The 19,988-nt window shown below is 37.1% G+C and overlaps 1 protein-coding gene across 17 annotated transcripts in view; it reads right to left on the bottom strand.

Annotated features, from left to right (window-relative positions):
* The window catches only part of MEF2C (myocyte enhancer factor 2C), a 118,291-nt gene that overhangs the window by 26,070 nt on the left and 72,233 nt on the right, over positions 1 to 19,988 (bottom strand). For 12 of the 17 annotated variants that reach the window (XM_041711367.2, XM_041711366.2, XM_032744475.3 and 9 more), the window contains 3 exons: positions 10,241 to 10,384; positions 3,590 to 3,776; positions 2,442 to 2,489 (listed from right to left, as the gene is read on the bottom strand). In XM_041711367.2, the coding sequence (XP_041567301.1) occupies positions 2,442 to 2,489; positions 3,590 to 3,776; positions 10,241 to 10,384 (379 nt within the window). Of the gene's footprint in view, positions 1 to 2,441; positions 2,490 to 3,589; positions 3,777 to 10,040; positions 10,179 to 10,240; positions 10,385 to 19,988 lie in introns of all 17 variants that reach the window. The other 5 variants (XM_032744473.3, XM_032744469.3, XM_012577424.5 and 2 more) reach the window with 2 other exon arrangements.

The following is a 19,988-nucleotide window of genomic DNA, read 5'->3' as shown; positions in this document are numbered from 1 at the left end:
AGAGGGTTATATGATATAGTAAAAGTAGTCACAAATTAGAGGGTAAAATTTTTTAGTATTGTACAGGGGGGTTTTAACACCTGTACAGGGGGGTTTTACTTTGTACAGGGGGGTCAGGAATTCTAAGATGGAGGAAAGTGGACCTGATCCTGTTCTTCCTCCTTCTTCTTCCTTACCTCCATGTTCTTGGTGATGTTGGCATTTTTCTATTGGTTTAGGCTAGGGACACACTATTCAACGTAGATGATAGATATTGGCACATTATTGTAAATATAGTACACGTAATTTCTGGTATATAATGTTTGTACCATCCCACTGAGGGGCAGAGCCCCACACGCTACCCTGCAGGACAGACCTGCGGCAGGGCAGCAGAACTTGTTATAGATAAGCAAAAATAAACAACCTTGAAACCAGCACAGACGAACTATGGTTTCTTCTTTGGCAACGGGGCAGAAAGACAGAGGCTTTCTACAATCTCGGAATCACCAATACCCACAGATTCCGACATTTCTTTAACAACATTTAAAGCTTTTATTTTCCAATAAAGAACAAAGACTATTCCTGTAATTAAATATTTATGATGTATTCTTGGCAATGTTCCTACTATATATGACCCTCAAATCAATTGCTTACTCCAAAATTGCATTTCTTGAGAGCTTAATGCAAATCCTTAATTTTTGATAAAGAATAATCAAACCATTGTCTTCTTATGCTTATGTATGCTTCAAATATATTAAAAAAAAAAAACCCCATATTTAGAAAGAATATAAATTTTCGGGTGGTGTAGTGATACACAGATTTTATTAAGAGCAAGGATTATTAACTGAAATGCACATGCAGATGAATTTTAATTTTAATATGACCCTGTTTTAAAAGAAAACACAGCCTTCTTTACTAATTGCTTTTCCGTGTGTATTTAAAGGAATGGGAGACTAATAATGAGGTGATGATATTTCTAAATGAGCCAGGAGAAGGAGCCCCTTAATAGGGCGATCAATTCCCATGCCAATCTCACTGCTGCTGTTCCTGAAGTTCTGCTCAAGCTTACAAGTAAGATGAAATGCGAACACTGCAGAATGAATATTACTTTAGCTCTGTTTCAGAGGTTAACAGAAGACAAAGAACAAAACTATAATTTTCTGTCACGCTTTTTTTTGTTTTGTTTTTTTTTTTTGGAGAACAAAGGAAACTGATAGTGAAGTTTCCATGGTCTGTCTTCCCTACTCCAAAATTAATAGATAATGACTCCTCAAAGCTTTAGTATGTGTTTAAAGTGCCTTTCTGGTACAGTGTTGTGCAGCTCTAACTCTACTGTGAATGCATTGCACAAATATCTGTGACTCATCTATGTGTGAAAATAAAAGGGGAGTGGAGGTCCCTAATTCAGGCTGAGAAAAGACAAGGGAGAAAAACCCTAAACCATTATAACAAAAATAAGTGACTTCAACAGTATTGGAATTGCCATTTATATCAGTCTTCATTTATAGTGCACAAAAAGGACCTTCCAACTATTTTTCCATACAATTCTCCCTGAGGGCAGTTTCCCCAGCAAAACATCATGCTTTACCACTCAATTGTTTTCTGTGAACATATGTGTTTACTTCTCAAACTGCAAAATTAATTTTGCCATTGTCTTTTGTAATCTGTATTTGTCATAATGCAACATTGCTGATATTGCTAACAAATCACTGAGTTTACTGAGCAAAGGGGACTACTCTGACAACATTGCTTCAATAACACAGACCTCAGCAAGTACAGCTCTCGGTAATTCTAAGGGAGCAGGACTAAATGGCTTATCTTTTTTTCTACCTGGGTATTTTGAAATTTCTTTACTTGCTGTGTATCAAGCAGTTAAGCACATACATATGACAAAGCTGAAGCTAATTACTAATTATTTAAGTAAATGCTAAGAGATTTTGCTGACTAGCAATGGTCTTTACAGCAGGGTCTTTACTGTGTATAAACACAATTTACACACAGTACATTCAAGTACAATGAGCAACTCACTATTAAAATCTTTATTCAAGCTTAAATTAATAAAATGAAGCCCCAGTTCCACTAAAATCAATGGAAAACCTTCCTAGGATGCAAAAAGGATCAAGGTTTCTCACACTGACTCCACCAGGAGTTTTTCTTGAACAAGGCAAAGCAATGCACCCAAAAGTTTTTATGGAAAGACTAATGTGAAGCAAACCAGACATTTGTTTCTGTGGAATGTGTTGAGGTGTAAGATTTTTGATGCTGCTGGAAGACAAGTCTCTTTCTACTAATAAGAGAGGCACAAATATCAATGAATGCTCCACAACCCAGCTGAGGTAATTAAAAAAATGTTAATGGATTTTTACTATCCCCTCTCCAAAAGGGAGCTATTTTAGAACTCAGCTTTTGAAGTAGGTCGTTTATTTACTTGGAAAAATAAATATAAATTTTCCTCTCTTTACCTGCACTGGTGCCTGCACCGGTTGTGAGGTCCCCACCCATCAGGCCACCTAGGAGGTTTGAAATGAAATGTAAATAAGCAAAATAAATTGTAACACTGATACATTCAAAATATTTTCTCTACCTTAAATCAGCCTGCTGTAGTACCCATCATTTCTTTCCTCCGGCTTCAACATGCAGTTGAATCAGACCCATAATTATAAAATTATGACATTTAATGTTACCTGTTTAAGACACTTGTCTTTCAAGGACAAACAAAATATGGTGTACCCATAATTTCCTTATTTTAGTTTCATGCTTCCACAGCATAAGAAAAATTATGTTTCAAAGTTATGTATAGTAGTCCTTAATTTGAAAACTATCTTTAGTTGAATGCTAGTCAGAAAAGTGAAGGATTGGGAGAAAGAGGCTGAGGATTCCTGGAGAAGAATGTAACTCAGAATAAATATATATACATAGTTTTTAATTTCCTCAGCTTTGCACAGACATTTGCACTAAGGATTTTTAAAACTTCTCTTTGCACTTGGAGACCTCAAATGAGTCTTTGAATCTGGTGCACTTAAAGATCTTGATGTTACTGGAGGCAGACAGATTGAAACAACCTAATCCCCACTTACCCTAATCAGAGATGAGCTCTAGTCATCACCAGAACAAAACACAACCCCTTGCTATGTAAAGCTCTGAAGTACAGAGCACAACTAACATTAACCCACCAAAGAACTTGTGAATGAATCAATAAAAATAAGTGCATTTAGCATGTAGAGTGATCATTTAAGTAATGAGTGTTCTAATTTAATGCTTCAATTTTTTTTTTTACATTGGCTACATTTTCTCCTGTGCTTTATGTTATAATGAGTACTTGCATGAATTAAGTAGATAAGCTGCCTTTTTATGAAAGAGCATGTTGTCTGCCCTTCTATCCTTTATTGACTTCACTGATTTCCTTCAATCTTAGTCAATATTCAGTATGCAGGGTTTTAAAAAATTTTCTATTTTTTTGTCTTGATTTTTCAACATAGCAATTTTGGACAAGCTCTTATGACTGTTAAAAATAGAGTTCCTTTTTCTTGGAGTACAATTTAAAGTGATCTGAGGCATGCAAGGAGCTGATAGGAGAGCATTTGAAGGAAAGGGATTAAACAGAGCCTACCTGTGTTACCTGCACTTGGAGGCCGATGTGTCACACCAGGAGACATGCTATTCCTTTGCAAAGAAGGATGAGCCAGTGGTAAAAGGTTGGGGTTTCCCAGAGAGCTGACTGGGTTACTGTATACCAGACTGTTGTGGTTGGACACTGGGATAGAAACTGGCATCTCAAAGTTTGGTGGTGGAACAGCCTGTACAAGCAAAAAAGGAAAACAGATACAAGAATAATACAAAACTGAAACAGCCTTTAGGTACAGTTACTCTATATTTAGTTCAAATATTTTGTACTTGATGGTTAAAATATTTGTGCTTGTCCCTTTCCCCTAAGACTCAAGAGAAGAGTATCAAAATAATTACCAAGGTTTTTAAATATGATTTTTCAAATAATGGTTCCATCTTCCTTTTAGGCAGCTTGCACAGTTATGCTGTAAGACCTGGAAAGTTTTTTTTCATATTTTCTAATTTTTTTTTTCGTTTGAAACAAACCTCTGCCTAATGCAGCACAATCTTCTATTTCTTTCATTCTTTGAAGTCCTATTGTTCACTTGTCACCCTATCTAGTGTCATAGATTACTGCAAAATCAAGGTTACATAACAATGGTGACTTCATTATATGGAAAAAAATTGGAAGGGATAGAATGCAAAAGGGAAGGCTTTAATTTCAGCTTGTGTCACTTTAGCACCAGAATTACCCCAAGCCACATAAAAGACACCAATAGAGTAAATCACTTTTTAAATGAGTTTCTATCTTAGCTTGGAAGGGCTTAAAAAAAGTAAAGTTCTCCTCAGGGACAGCTAACAAATACAAGAATGTTAGATACACACTAGTCTTTGTAGGCTGTTTTTTGGGAGATGGAAATGGTGTTCAGTGATGCCTTTTCAATATGAAATACCTAAAGGCAAGATCTTCTCCTGAGCCACTTCCCTTTGCAAGAATGCTTTTAAAATAAAAAACAGTGCAAATAATGCACCACACTAACAGAGCTTGTGAGGAGATGTATATCTCATTATGCTTTTAGGAAGCTTAGTTCAGGTTTCCTCGGCTGATTGTGTTTGTTGGTTGCAGTTTCTTGGGTAGCAGTTGCTTGAATTTCTATAAAAATTATGACTACATTAGAAATCCATATTTAATTTATTTGTTTTTAAAATTATTTTCTTGCCTTTTTGATTAGAAAAACCTTTTCAGAATTACCTGATAGTATTTTAAATATTCAATATGTGAATACAGACCAAGTACTCCTCAATTTGCAAGTTTTCTAACATTTATAATCTTATAAGCTTCAAGAGCTTAAACATATTAAAAAAAATTCTTTAACGTAGACTGGTAACATATTCCAAGGGAGGAAATCAAATGTTTTAATTTTATTATTGGCAGCTGATAGTACTGGTATATCTTCAAGGACCTAGGAGGAGAGCTGGACATATCAATTGGTAGTCAGGCAACTGAGGCACCCTGACATGGCACCTGTATTTCTTCTCTGGCTGGAGCTGTTGGCTATGCCGTCTGTATTACAGCACTGTCCATCAAATTACAGTTATCTTTTTTTCTTTCTTGGTTCTCTCCAGGGACCAAGAAAATTTTACTCTAAATGTAGAGGAATTATTTCGCCTAACCACCAAAACAAAGAGCAAGATTTTCAGGGTATGATGTTAGGGACACTTTATACAAATGCCTTTGAATTATTTTGAAGTATTAATTTTAGCTCTGATACCCTCTCGTTTTTTGGACAGACGGCTATAGCAACAGTAGTTGAGTAGCTGGACCTGCTGGCATTGCTCCCCATCCTAGGGGCACAAGGGAATTTACTTCCCTTTGCTGAGAAGCTGAAATGCACTCCAAGGGCTGTATTTTTCATAAAGCTGATTGATTCAAGTAGGGGTAGGAAAGGAAGGTGAGGTGTTTTGGGAATCCACATGTTCTACACCTAATCTACAGATGTAAGAATCTACATGTAATCTGCACCCTTATGACTCAGGTCTAAGCTCCTTGGAAATAGAGTCATATAGCATAATCTGAAACATTTGAGCAGCTTGAAGGTATGTTTTGAAGCAAGTCATTCTTTCTATTGGCTACAGAAGGACCCAAAATGTTCCTAAATCCCATGTTAGTCAGAAGTACATGACTGTGGAGCTTGAAGTCAGCGTTTGAGCTCTCCATGTTTCAGTCCCAATTACAGCCTGATGTGAGACACGAATAAACCAATATGGAGTTTCTGATTATTGCAACATCCAGGGCTGTGATGGAGCTCTCTCTGCCTGGTGGCTTTGAGCCCATGGAACAACCAGTCCATGTTGCACTGACTGTCACTGACAAGGTAGTACTTTGTGTGAGGTTTTTTTCACCCTGTGTCACAAGACCTATGAAGTCTGCCTTCTAAGACTGGGTAGAGACTATTATTGATTGCCTCTATTTTCTTAATATATTTTCCTAATCTAAATTTCTGTTATCTAAACTTAAACACCTGTATAAATGCAAAACTGAAAATCATGCCAGACTTCTAAAAGCTTGTTTACTTTAGCACTATGCTCCTCCTTCCATGTACAAACCAAACTGTTCAAAATTCTTTTTTTTCCTACATTTGTACAGCACTAAAGAGCTCAAATCTTGGTAGCTTTTTGGGTTGCCAGCCTCCCTAGTCATGTGAAACTGTTACTTAGTTTTCATTTTGTAATTTAAAAACACTTTTTTAAAGTAGTTGGATTATTTGTTTAATTTCTGTATTAATAGTCTAGTTTTTGTCATTTTGCCTACTATCTGGATTAACTTACATCTTTTAACAAAGCACTTCCTAGGCAATTTTATTAGACCAAAGTTAGTTTACTCTCTGCTTTTCAGCACAATATACTATATCTCGAATACAGTAGTTTGTATTTCTTCTTTTCCACAGTCAAAATTTAGAGAGAGAAGTTTGACTGGATAAACATCAGTATTAAACACTACATCTCTAGGTACAGTTTTCTCTGTCTAACCTTATTAAAGTGTTACACATTCCTCACCAAGAACTGCAGATTCCTTAGTCATTCCTGGTGGTAGGACATGGGTTGTATTGACTCCATTTCAGCCTGATGGATGTTAAAGTTTCTGATGCACTTGTGTAATATCTATAATAGTAGGAACTAGGGAGGAGCTGAGAGCATCTGAGGCCACAGAGCAGTTCATGTCCATACCATTAAGCTTTCTCAGCCTCAAAAAATCATGACTACGTGTAGACTGACAACTGGGAATTGTTCCTGGCCTGGACTAACAAACAAAATTAAGAAGATGTCAATGAGAATGTTATTTGGCATCAAAAGATATCAAAAGCCTGATGGGGACTGTTCAAAGAATTCACCTCAGAAATAAGAACACTTCATGCTGCTTTAGTGTGTTTTTTGCTTTTTTTTTGCTAATTCTAACATAGACAAAGTCTATACTGTCATGTGTATTAAGTTTGCCACATTTTGCCTATTTTTTCCCCTTCCTTTGTCTTTTCTCCTTTGGACACTACTGCCAAAGAGGGCAGATGGCTCACCAGAGATGATACTGCCAGTGTACAGCACACAGTGTTAGATGGTCACTCCACAAGCTGTGGTACATGATGCCAAAAAAGTGTTGGACACTCAACCCCCTTGGAACTTATGGGCCAAATATTCTGTGTTAAGTATTGGTTTTATGTCTCCCATGCTCAACCAGACCTTCATTTCTTTAGAGATGGAGATACTTATAGCTTCCTTCTCGTGAGCTATTTCTATCTCCTCTGCTTTCATTATTCTTATGAAATTTACAAATAAGTGTCTAATTATTATCAGATGGTTTAGGACAATATGAATACCTTTCTGAGGAAACATTATTTGGCTTAGCTGTTAGGAGCAAAAGCCAATGCTGTTTTCATTTGGCGACAACTTTTTTTATGTTACAAAACCAGGCAAAGGCAATGCATTGTTTTATATATTCTGTAAGTAGTAATTTAGAGACTTGACTCAATGACTTTATTATTAATTTTGTTTTCTTCTCCCCAGTTTTCTTGGCTACCTTTGATGATCACAAGTAAATGAATATATCTTCCTTGATTTAGTTATTCTGATTTGTCCAGTTAAGGATATTACTTTATACAATACATATTATTTATATATAAAACGAGATAGTTACAAATTTCCATTATGCATAAGTTGTGATCTCTGTCTTGCCCATTACATCTTGGCTTATGCCAAGAGAAGTTCCTGTTGCATTAGCAGTGAATATGTACTGGTTCTTCCTATTGTGGTAAGCAGCTTGATGGAGGACAGCTGCTTGTGATGTATTCAGAGAATGGCTATTCTGTCTTATATGAAAAAATGCTAAAATTTTGCTGACCTGTATCTCTGAAATGTCTCTGAAGTAATTGCACAAAAAGATTAATAGACTGCACCTCATAACCTTCTGAAAGGTAGGAAGTTATACCCAAAATCACCAATTAATTCCTGAAGTAGGACTATATTTGATGTCAAAAAGTTATATTTAATGAAAGCAACTGGAAGAAAATTCCATTAATTTTGGGAAAACAAAACTCATATACCATGCTCAGATTAACTGTCTGGTTTTCAAATCTTATATATTTCCTCTGTTTACAGAAAAGACAATTTTTTCCCAAATACTTATGGAGGTAAATAATGAGATAGAACTCACTACTACAGGAATGAAGTTTTTTTTCCAAGGATTTTTTTAATGTCTTAAGATTTTGGATGATTATAACATGACCTGTTTTGTTAGGAAAGAAAAGAAACAGGTAGCATGAGATTAACAGATGTTCTGAAGGATTACTCCAAATATATTTTTAAGGCAGAAGAGTAGCCTGAAAATTCTGTCAGTTTGATTTGAAAAAGCCAAAAGTCATCCTTGAAAGAGAAACAGCATGAAAGAATGACAATTGGTGAGATTTTGATGTGAAAAAGGGTTAAGCAGTCCAGCTTAAAAGAGTCTCCCTAAATACTGCAGTCATCATTTGTCAAGCTGAGTTGCATCCTGAGAAACCAAATTAATAGTGACAGCTTTAGAGCTTTTTTGTTCTGAGAAAAACAGCTTTCCAAAAGAAGCAAATAAAAAGGGAGGCAAAAAATGTGGATATATCTGTATTCCTCCCTGATATTCTACATATATGTTGGGCAACCGTAACCAGTTATTTTAAATATTGCTTTATCAAATTTGGTGCTTTTTTAGTCGCTGGGAAAGTATTATTTAATATCCATATAGTTTTTCCAAAATATGTTTGGCCTGATGTAAGAACTTCTTCAAATTTTAATTATCTTGAGTGAAAAATCCTTCTGCTGAGACTTAATGGAAAGAACACTTAGAGTGCTTGAGACAGAATCTGATCCTCCTTAAGAATTATCCTCATAGTTGTCAGATTTTGTATGTGCAATTGACTAACACTGTACAGAAGACACTGTGCATTCTGGGTATCCAGACAACATTTTTGGTAGATAAGCATGCAACCTTTGAATGGGAATGACAAATGAACACTACAAATCATCTCTTATTCTTGTCTTTTAGAAATAAGAAGTCACCTATGCAAATTCAAACGCTTCTTTGGATCTGAGCAAATATTTGGTTTCCTACTTTGTTTTCCACAGACACTTGGAAAACCAATCAAATACAACCTTAAAACCACTATATTCTTTTTTCTTTTTTTTTTTTTTTTGTATTTACAGATGTACTATTAAACATAATGACAAATAATTCATCCTTTGTATGTCTCGTGCAAAACAAATAGGACATGCAGAGTTATTTCTCTTAGATATCTGGCAAGGCATATGACTGATTGTTAGAAATTTTGACTTGGTTAAAGCAAAATTTAGCTCATGTTAAACCATTAAAGTAATACTGATGACGTCAAAGTAAATTCTCTGATAAAGCTGTACAATCACCCCAACACACAAACATGTCTGAGACCTGCCATTAGGCTCTCATGCAGTCTGTTTCTCTGCAGTGAGCAAGTAGCTGTAACCCTTCAGTGCTGCAACTGAATTTAGCAGAGACAACTGAGAATTGAAGTTACACACACTAAACACACTAATTACTATATATACAGCAATCTCAGTTCTACATCGCTTTTTCTGTATCACAACAGAAAGTATTCCGTCGATTTGTTAGCCAGTCCACAAAGAAAGACTTCCACTGTTATTTTTTTAAGTATAATTTGGGCAAGTGGTGTGGTGAAACACTTCTGTAAATCAAGTGAATATAGTTCATATATAGATATATTTCACTTCCTTCTGTCAGTTTCACCCATAATAGGCTTTGTCTGTGTGTTAGAGTCAGAGACTTGAAAGAAAAATATGCTGTGTAAAATTTTGCCACCACAGTGTTTAGTTATATATTTGGCTATTAAAGCCTCTTTCTAGCTGAATTTATTTCCTTAAGAAGCCAGAACTGAAAGGGTTATGGTTTGTTACTGCAGCAGTTATCAGCAGACAGCCATCTAACCTTTGGTACTTACAGGTATTTTATGGCTCTTGATCATATTATCAAATTCTTCATTAATTTTTTTGTATTTTTCTTCGGTGCGTGGGGTGAGAGCATAAGAGGAGTCAGGATCAGGGCTTTCACAAGCTTTGTTTTCTTTCTTGTGCAATGCCTGCCAGATTCAGAGAAATATCAGAAAGTAAAAAAATATGAAAAGGAGCTCAGAGTACTTACACATAATCTTTGCCTGCTGATCATTAGATCAATATCTTCATTAAGTTTTCTGTACTTGTCCTCAGACTCAGGGCTGTGACCTACTGAATCATCTGCATCAGGGTCTGGACTGTCACAGCCATTAAGTCCTTTCTTTCTCAATGTCTGAAATACATAATTTGGGAAGTTCAATCCTTGACATGGGATGCAAGAAAGACAGTATCAAAGAAATACAGACTACTCATCATAGAAAAGTGTTAAATTTTGCTTTAAGGAAAGAAAGTGACTAATGATCCACCACACTGATGTGTGGTTTGCGATTATGAGTGAGGACCATACAAGACATCTTTGTTCTGAAGCTGGTATCAAACAATAAGGAATGAATCTGGCAACTAACAAAAAGTTAGTGCCTATGCTAGTATTTCCCCTGCCTCATGATTCCCATATCTCACAGCATTAAGGGTTTAAGTTAAACAAAGAATACAATTTATTTTAACATAAAACAAAATTAAAATATTTATCCATACTGTTTACAGTGGAAAACACTGATGTTCTTCTTTACTTTTAAAGAAGATGCAGGAGGAGCAAATGGTAAAAGAATTGAACCTGCAACAAATTTAGGAGTCAATTTCTTCACAGATGAAGAATAATTACCCAAATTTAATTATTGAATTCAAGGACTTTAGCAATGTTGTTCCTAAGCCTATGCTTGTGACAGGACAAGAGGGATGACAGAGTTGGTGATATGGCTATGAAATTACAATTAGGAGCTTCTAGACATGATGCTTACTTTTAACTGACTACACTTAGAGTGCTGCAAATGCACAGGCTGAAGCTTAATGTTACAACAGATACTTAGAGAAAGGTCAAAATGAAAGAATTTCACATTCAGCTATTCAAATACACACAACCATGATTATCATCACTAAGACAGGAGAGTTGAAAAATCTTAAATTTCCAGAATTGAATCAGTAGCTTGCAATTCAGAACAGTTGTCTGGCGTCAAAAAGGTTTTAACTGATCTACCTTTACAGAGCACCAAAGAACAGCTGTAGGCTATATTAAGGTAAAAGAATATGAGAAGAAAGTGTGGACTCCTCAAGTACAAGGAATATTACATAAAGCAAATTTATGCACAATTTCTCATATTTAGCTTCAAGAATGAATCACTCAAAAACCCTTCAAAGTCTACTTGGCTGTCTACAAACTTTCAAAGTTAGCTTGCAGTCCCTTCTGTGTTGAAACCTGGCTAAGCAATCTCAATTACAATGAAAATATCACATATTTTTCTGTTAATAAGTGGCTAATGTGTGCTTTTTGCCAGTGTGGGATACTCTGCTGTCTTTTTGCCTTCTCAGAATGGTTGTATATCTGCTTTTTGTTCCTCCAGGAATAGTACATTTCATATTTTTTTTTTATGATAATGTTCAGCTTACTACTGTTACTACCCTTAAATATTATAATATCATGCCTTGTTCTCATAGTGTGGAAAACCCCCCGAACCTTCTATTTTCATAGACTAAGCAAAGTGATGGTGATCTGCTCTATGAGATCTGAGGCTTCCAATCTCACATTGCAGACCTCTGAAAGATTTAGGCATTTGTGAAAGGTCGACTCAATGTACATCTTTCTTTTCAAACTTCATATCTATAAAGACTTCAAGTCAAATGCATAAGCTACTTACTTAACACCAACAAAATTATTATCCATTGGAATGAAAACTTGAGATGCTAAAACAACCTGAATGATTCCATGCACCTTTTTCCATTCTCCATGCTCTTTCATCTTTTAAATGTTAAATGTTCAGTTAGCAGAAGAGACATAATCATACATGATATCTACTGCTAGAAGCTTGAAAAAACCCAATTAGCAAGAGGGTTTTGCAATTAGCTGCTGTTTAATAGATTTAATAGACACAGCAAGATATAGTACAAGCAAAATGTCTCATTGCAATCTCAGCTAACATTCTTCTCTTCACATAAGCACAAAACAGTTTTCCTCTGAATACATAAAATATTCTGTTTCAAGCTTAGGTCGAGCTGTCCAGACATAAAGCCAAGATCAGCACACTCTGAACCATTTCTAGAGCTCATATGATTATGATGCACTGCTGATTCCTATGGAGTACCTGAGGACTGATGTGGATGTGAGCTGGACTAAATGGCTTTCTCAGCTTCAGGCTTTGAGATGACAGGCAAAAAGAAATATGAAAAGAGAAGAACCAGAGGAGTGCTTTGTAGCCTCTTTGAATCTTTTCCCTTCCCATCATTCACAAATCCTTGTCTGCTGCATTCACAAGACTGTGTCTGTGAGAAGCAGATGCATCTTGCCCTCAGCATACTCACAATGCCCTAAAGTTCTGCAAATGATTACTTAGGACTCAGGTGAAACAGCTGCGACTGTGGTTTGTAGAGGTTTGGGGATGCAGTACACCTTTCAGATGCTTAGAACAGGAAAGGCAATGTGAGCCAACATACGTCTTGCAACAGCCTCCAAAGAGACTGGATTCCCTCCCATCATATAAGTATTTTTACGAGATATTTATTTTTACATTATTTTCATACCTTTAGAAAGCAGGTTGCTTGCCACACTAGGCAGAGAAAAAGCAATCTCTATTTTCACCAGAAAAGCCAAGGATGAAATGTAATAAATTGTGCCCATATTCTACCCAAAATTAACTTTAGCCCTAAAGAGAAGAGGCAAACCTTTCCCTTGAAAAAAATTCAGTCTCGTGTTTTTGGCTGGTACCTTGGCTGATGGTGCAACTAAAGCTCTGTAATGTAGACCACTTGCTCCCTGCCCATCACACCTCAAAAAAATTCAAATCAAATCAAACAAACACATGCACAAAACCTTAACCCCCACCTAGAAAACACTACACAAATCCCAGACAAAAACAATAATGTATTTCAATGAGATGGGTTAAGGCTAGGCAACAGGAATCTCTACATATTATTTCCACTAAGAGGCACAGCTCCTAGCTTTGTGAGTGCTGGAACTAATGCCTAATTCTCTGTGAATTTTATTTTGGGGTAAAGTGCAATATGCAGAGATTTCTTGTGGCAGGGTTTCTGGGAATTTCTCTTCTCAGTATACACATCCTTCTGCTGACCCTGTGCTGCTTCTGTTTGTCACCACTCAGGCTGAAATGCTGCCTTCAGCTGGGAGTCCTTCTGGGAGTAATTTCTGGTCCTCTTTTCTTGCATAAGAATATACAATTTTCCTGAAACTTGTTGGAATTTCACTGCCTTGGAGACCCCTCCCTTTGTACTAAATTTGCTTGTCAAAGAGTGAAAAATGAAGTTGTAAGGGAAAAGAACAGATTGATAGATTACACAGGAACACACATGCTAACATCAAAGGAGAGCAGGCTGGAAGTGACATGCTTAAACTCTGCTCTAAGGTAATGAGTTGTATCAAGGGCAGAAATAATGACCTGGAACATATTAGGATTATCTCTGGCTCCTCAACATGCAGGCTACAGTTTTCCCTATCTTATTGCCTTGTTCGTTATTTTACTCTCCTCCATGTCATTAACTATCACATTAAACCTCTCTTTTTTTTTTCCTTCATTTTTTCCATTATTGGTGTGCTTCAACACAACACAAGTTTGTACAGCACAAGTAAAAATGATGCTGACCAGTGTCAAACTGATTAACCCTTTTTTACAAGCTCTCTGAACTTTGTGTCAACATTTCCTCCTCTCCTTTATGTGGTGGCCATCTCTTGAAAGAAGAAGTTGGTTCTGGAGTCTTTGACCCAGTCTTACAGTCATTTAGAAGCAATTTTTCTTATTATGTTGAATTGCCATAGATTCTTACAAACAGACCTATCATATCCTCCTGGAGATCAGCTAGCTTCCAAAGATTTCAGGACTATTCTGAGAGTTTTTAAAAGCGTAAAATAACACAATTATATAGTGCTTAGCACTCTAGAGAGCCCTAAGCCAGATTTCAGTTATTTTAAAGAAAATAAGCTATTTTTCAACTACGGAAGCTCCACTTCTTCCAAGCAATTAAACAAGTAATTATATTGGACTCCAATAACCTGAAATCAGCCAAGGCATATGAAAAACAAAATGCTTAAATGAAAGCAACCTTTGGCTGAAATCTGCTGTGCCAGCAATTAGCCTAAATCCTACTCTGTAAATCTCAGAGGAGAAGTGCTAACTTCGTGACATGCTGACTGCTGCAAAATGAAGTATAAACAACTATTTGCTTTCATTTAATGCAAAACCTATCATCATAATGGAAGCTCAAAAGAAAATATGGCAGTAACACCCACATCTGATTTTATGAAGGCAATGAAAATCATTGTAATTTTGAAGACTTTTGAAGATGAAAAGCCTTTCATTTTCCTAATCTAGTCTCTGTTTTTATACTTTTGTCCTCCAGATAGTTTTTGGGTCTTTTTTAGCATTTATTTAACAGAAGGAGTGGAGAAGGATAGAAATCATTTAAATTTTTTTCCATCTTGTCATTTAGTTTGTTCATCTTTCTTTTAAATTGGTTTATCTGCTATGGAACTGTAGCAGCAGCTCTCTGACCACCGAAACACAATTTTCTTAGGCATCACTCTGGGAAAAGTCTGTGAGAAGATAAAAGAATGAGAAACAGTTCTTAACTTACTACATCTAGTATTGTGAACATGTAAAATATATTATAGAAATTTGTTCACAATAGAATAGTTTCTTATTTACCAATAGTATTTAAATTAGAGGACCAATTAGTTCCAACTAATTAATAGCTATCTAAAAACCAATAAGTTTCTTAATAAATAATTATCAACATTCTATTAATACAGAAAATCTATATCACTTATAACCCAATCCTGGCTTGGTGCAATGACATGGAACTGCTTCTCATAGCATTCCAGGGCTTGGAAATGCTCATAGTATATGTTCCAAATTAAAGACTAGGTCATCTGATGAGGTTCCCAAAAGATTCAGACCAGCCCAATATGTTCCTTTTTGATATCCTCTGCAACAAAGACCTAACAAGGTTTGGTTAACCACTATCTTCATTTGTGTGATGAAAACTGTGATCTCACTGGGTCTTCTTCTGTAATCAAATTTTACAGTATGGAAAAATTCAGAATTAAATGTCCACTTCTAAAAATTTCCATATCTTTTATGTTGTCTAGAAACTACCACAATGATCTTTAACTGACAGACCCATTAGTGCCAATCAGCTGACTTGCAATTTAGTAAATTGTATTTTACTGTCAGAAAAAAACCTTCAAGTGCCCTCCATTTTCACTAGCACTTTCTTTCCTGTATCTGGATGGAATAAATTTTTTAGCCACCAATTATAAATGTTTTTGTCTCTTTTCTTTTTACTGGAGCTACAGATTTACATGTTAAGGCAGAAAATATAGGCTACAGTGTTCAACTGCTTTAGCATTTATAGTCATTCTATGATTCCAAAGAACCCAGCAAAATTTATGGAGGTTCCCCCAGAAGAACAGAAAATATTTAAACATGAACCTGATTCATTTACGCATCAGTTTGCTCTCTATGCAACAGAAAAATCAAAGTTAGAAAGAGTTGTATAAAGAAAACCTCTCCTCTCCTCTCCTCTCCTCTCCTCTCCTCTCCTCTCCTCTCCTCTCCTCTCCTCTCCTCTCCTCTCCTCTCCTCTCCTCTCCTCTCCTCTCCTCTCCTCTCCTCTCCTCTCCTCTCCTCTCCTCTCCTCTCCTCTCCTCTCCTCTCCTCTCCTCTCCTCTCCTCTCCTCTCCTCTCCTCTCCTCTCCTCTCCTCTCCTCTCCTCTCCTCTCCTCTCCTCTCCTCTCCTCTCCTCTCCTCTCCTCTCCTCTCCTCTCCTCTCCTCTCCTCTCCTCTCCTCTCCTCTCCTCTCCTCTCCTCTCCTCTCCTCTCCTCTCCTCTCCTCTCCTCTCCTCTCCTCTCCTCTCCTCTCCTCTCCTCTCCTCTCCTCTCCTCTCCTCTCCTCTCCTCTCCTCTCCTCTCCTCTCCTCTCCTCTCCTCTCCTCTCCTCTCCTCTCCTCTCCTCTCCTCTCCTCTCCTCTCCTCTCCTCTCCTCTCCTCTCCTCTCCTCTCCTCTCCTCTCCTCTCCTCTCCTCTCCTCTCCTCTCCTCTCGTTCCTATGGGAACCACCCATCTGAATTTCCTAACTTACATGTAACCCATGTCTCAAATTTTATGCTGCATTAACGCAAAGTTCTTAAATTTTTACATTTAATAATGGACATAAACCAGTATGGTGGTACTAATGTACTTTAATTGCATATTTAGGAGAATGCATAAAGCATTATTACAATTACATTATCTAACAAACTCCATGCACACAAAAATGTATAGCAGTAATAAAGAAAAATTGAATATTTCTTACCTCTTTTTCAAAAATCATAAAATGCTTTTGTGGTTTGTACTCCTTTTGAAACAAGCTACAGAGCTTATATAAAGCTGAACTTTTATAACCCCATGCTAATCTTTTCTATACTACTTTACTGAAGTTTCAAATAAAATAATTCCATTGTCTGGTACCGTATGTCTGTCTTCTTCAAAAAAATACACATAAATGTGCTTTTGACAATATTACTCCAAACCCTCTGCTTGGATTTGCCTTTCATTTACACATGCCTAGTGATTATTCTCACCACCTTCAAGTACCTTCTCTAATCACACTTCTTGAGAAATCAAACTGCACTGACACCCTTTGCCAGTAACACCTGCTTCTCTCTGCTTACAAATGTTCGAACAGTGGATTTGACAACACACAGTACATGTGTACTGCAAGCTCAACAGGGCGCGAGATCTCCACCTGATTACAGAGTTCAGTCTATCCTTTTTCACTCACACACTTGTGTGCTAAGGTGTCTCTACAATATTTTGCAGTGTCAGTACAAACAAAATCTGTTTTTTAAAAAAGGGCACTAGGATAGTGGAATTTTTACTTCTTTGTTACTTATAGCTCTGTTACCTTACTTGGGTATGGGGGAGCTTTGGAAGGTAGTGCACCTGGTATAGCGCCAGAGCCCTGGGACTTGTCTGTCTGTGCTGATCTTGCAGCCTGGAGCAGACTGGTCAGCACCACCACATCGCCTTCTGCTGCTTTGCATGCCTCATCTGCATCAGAGAGCACGCCTTGCTGCTGACTGGACTCTAGCATTAAAGCTTTATATTAAAATTTCTGATAGTGCTTGCTGAAGAACTTGGTCTGTTCAGCTGGTAAAGAGGAGGTTGAAGTGAGATCTCATTACAGTCTACTGTAATGAACTTCCTCATGAGGGGAAGGGGAAGGACAGGCACTGATCTCTTCTCTGTGGTGCCCAGTGGCAGAACTCAAGTGACTGGCCTGAAGTTGTGTTGTGGGAGGCTTAGTTTGGATATTAGGAAAAGATTATTCATCCAGAGGGTGGCTGGGCATGGGAAGAGACTTCTCATACAAGTATTCACAGCACCAAGGCTGACAGAGTTCAAGAAATGTTTAAACAATATTCTTGGGCACATGGTGGGACTCTTGGGCCTGTGATATGCAGGGCCAGCAGATGGATTTGATCCCTTCTATCTCAGCTTATTCTGTGATTCTGTGTAAACTTACACCTCCCTATAGTCACAATGATTTCTTCAGACATGCAAAACACTTCTGTCTATCACTTGTAAACTGTTTTTAAAAGAAGAATTTAGATCTGAATAGTTCTTGAGATTCTAATTAAGGATATTTTCTCATCCTTTTGGATTACTCCCATCCATCATCGTGTTGCAAAAGGTCTGAAACCCACATATCCCCCTGGGCAGCTGACAAGATTCCTATGCCAACCCTCAATACAGGGGGTCACATTTCCTGGCCTCTGAAAAAGGAGATGGCAGAAGCACCTGCTGATCCCAGCCATCCAGGAATCTATGGGGGGAGAGGAGCATCAAGTGACTGATGGTGCTGGCTGGCATGATGCGGCTGCAGCCAGCAGGGAGCGGGTCCCCAGCAATGTCACGCATCCCTGTCATCTGCACCTGTCAGTGCCAGCACCTGCTGCCCCATGGCCATAGATAGCTGCTCCCATGGTGCTGACTGGGGACACTGCTCCTAGCTGCTTGATTTTTTTTTTTGTCCTTTCTTCACTCATGCTACTGTCACAAATCTCAGTTCTCATGTGGTCACAGCTTCAGCAATGCACTGTTTCCACCTTGCAGATATATACACATAAATATGTGAATGTATATCTTTATCTATACATTTATATATATGTACACATATATGTAAACATACCCTCTACTAAATCACATCACATCGCCTTTTTATTCAAATCTAGATTAATTTTTTAGAAGTGCTCACACTTGTATGATCAGCTTCAATTTGCTATGATGCAGTATACTACCTTAATATTGTTGGTTGATGCATTAGTGGAGTTTAAAAAGGGATATGTTTCTTCAGACAAGACTGGCATTTTCTAAATAATGAATTCACATGTGAGATTAATTGGAGGTGTTAAGATTAGCAACATAAATGTAACGCTAACCTAATTGTGATTATAGCTTCTGATGAAATCCTCTCTGTAAGTATCTGAGGTTTAAAAAGAAAAAATACTGGCTTTGAATGAACAGAATTCCTTGTAAATGTTAGTAAAAATTACTGTAAAATGCAGTCTTTACACGCAAAGATTATATTCAAATGAAACTTCTGTGCAGATATTTTTTCAACCTGTATTTGAAAAGAAACTAAAATTCTGTTCTGAATGGCTGTCAGTGTGTTATGCATAAAATTAGCAGATTATCTAACTTAGATCAGAGATCTAAGATCCTGAGATATCCTCAGGATATTTCTGTTTTAGTGATGGAATAGTTACTTGTGCCTTTTGAGTACGCCAACAATTCTAACTTCTTACTGAGGGTTCAAAGGCCCAGGCATACTCTCCTGTATTTCCTACCTTTCTTTCTACTTGCTGTCCTCCTATGAAAGTGTGCTTTCTGCAGGATGAAGGCCAGCACCACAGCCCAGTAGCAAATATCCTATTTTGCATCCACTACTTTTTTACAGAAAATAGAATCCCACTATTTTTTGAGACAGACTGCAGAACAACTAACCTCATGAAGACAAAGCTTCTATATTTTGTCTACTTCCATTAGTTCACTGGCAGGAGCACCACCATTCCATAGCCAGACCTTGAAGCTGAGGAGTGTAAAGATAACCTCAAGCCAGAATAGTTGCATTTCTCACTTTTTTCCCCTTGACCACAGCAAAATATCAGTCCACTATATGCCTGCCTGATTTTTCAAACCCATTGAAGTTTATGAAGTTTTTAAATGGCCAGGTTTTCTCTAAGCTTTATTGGGCACCTTTGAAAGAGAACAAGATATTGGTGAGACATAGCACATTTGATTCGTACAAGATTTTACTGTTAGACATAGAAAGTGTATGATTGGAAAAATAAACTTTACAGTAGTCCAGAAGAATAATTTCAGATTCTTTAGGGAATATAAAGCCCCACAAAAATAAACACTGCAGTCATCAACAGGTTGTTATTTCACTCTTCCTTTTTATGTTCGTCTGTCTATAATCCTCCTCTGGCTCCAGCCCTTCTAGATGGTGCACCATCCTTAACATTTTCATTTGTTTCTAATTTAGTCAGACATATACACAAACACAAGGCTGAAGTCAGATCTCGCTTACACTAGTGTGAATTTGTAGGTAGATTTCGAACAGCAGTAAAGATACCAGTCAAGATAGTCTAGATGGACAATGGTGTTACCAAGTCTGTTACATCACTGTTGTTACCTCTTGAAATATAGAATATTTGAAATATGCAGGGTTTA

The sequence above is a fragment of the Taeniopygia guttata genome, chromosome Z (genome assembly GCF_048771995.1).
Source record: "Taeniopygia guttata chromosome Z, bTaeGut7.mat, whole genome shotgun sequence".
NCBI lineage: Eukaryota > Metazoa > Chordata > Aves > Passeriformes > Estrildidae > Taeniopygia > Taeniopygia guttata.
Note: the sequence above shows the minus strand (reverse complement) of the source record. Positions and strands in the feature narration are given on the sequence as shown.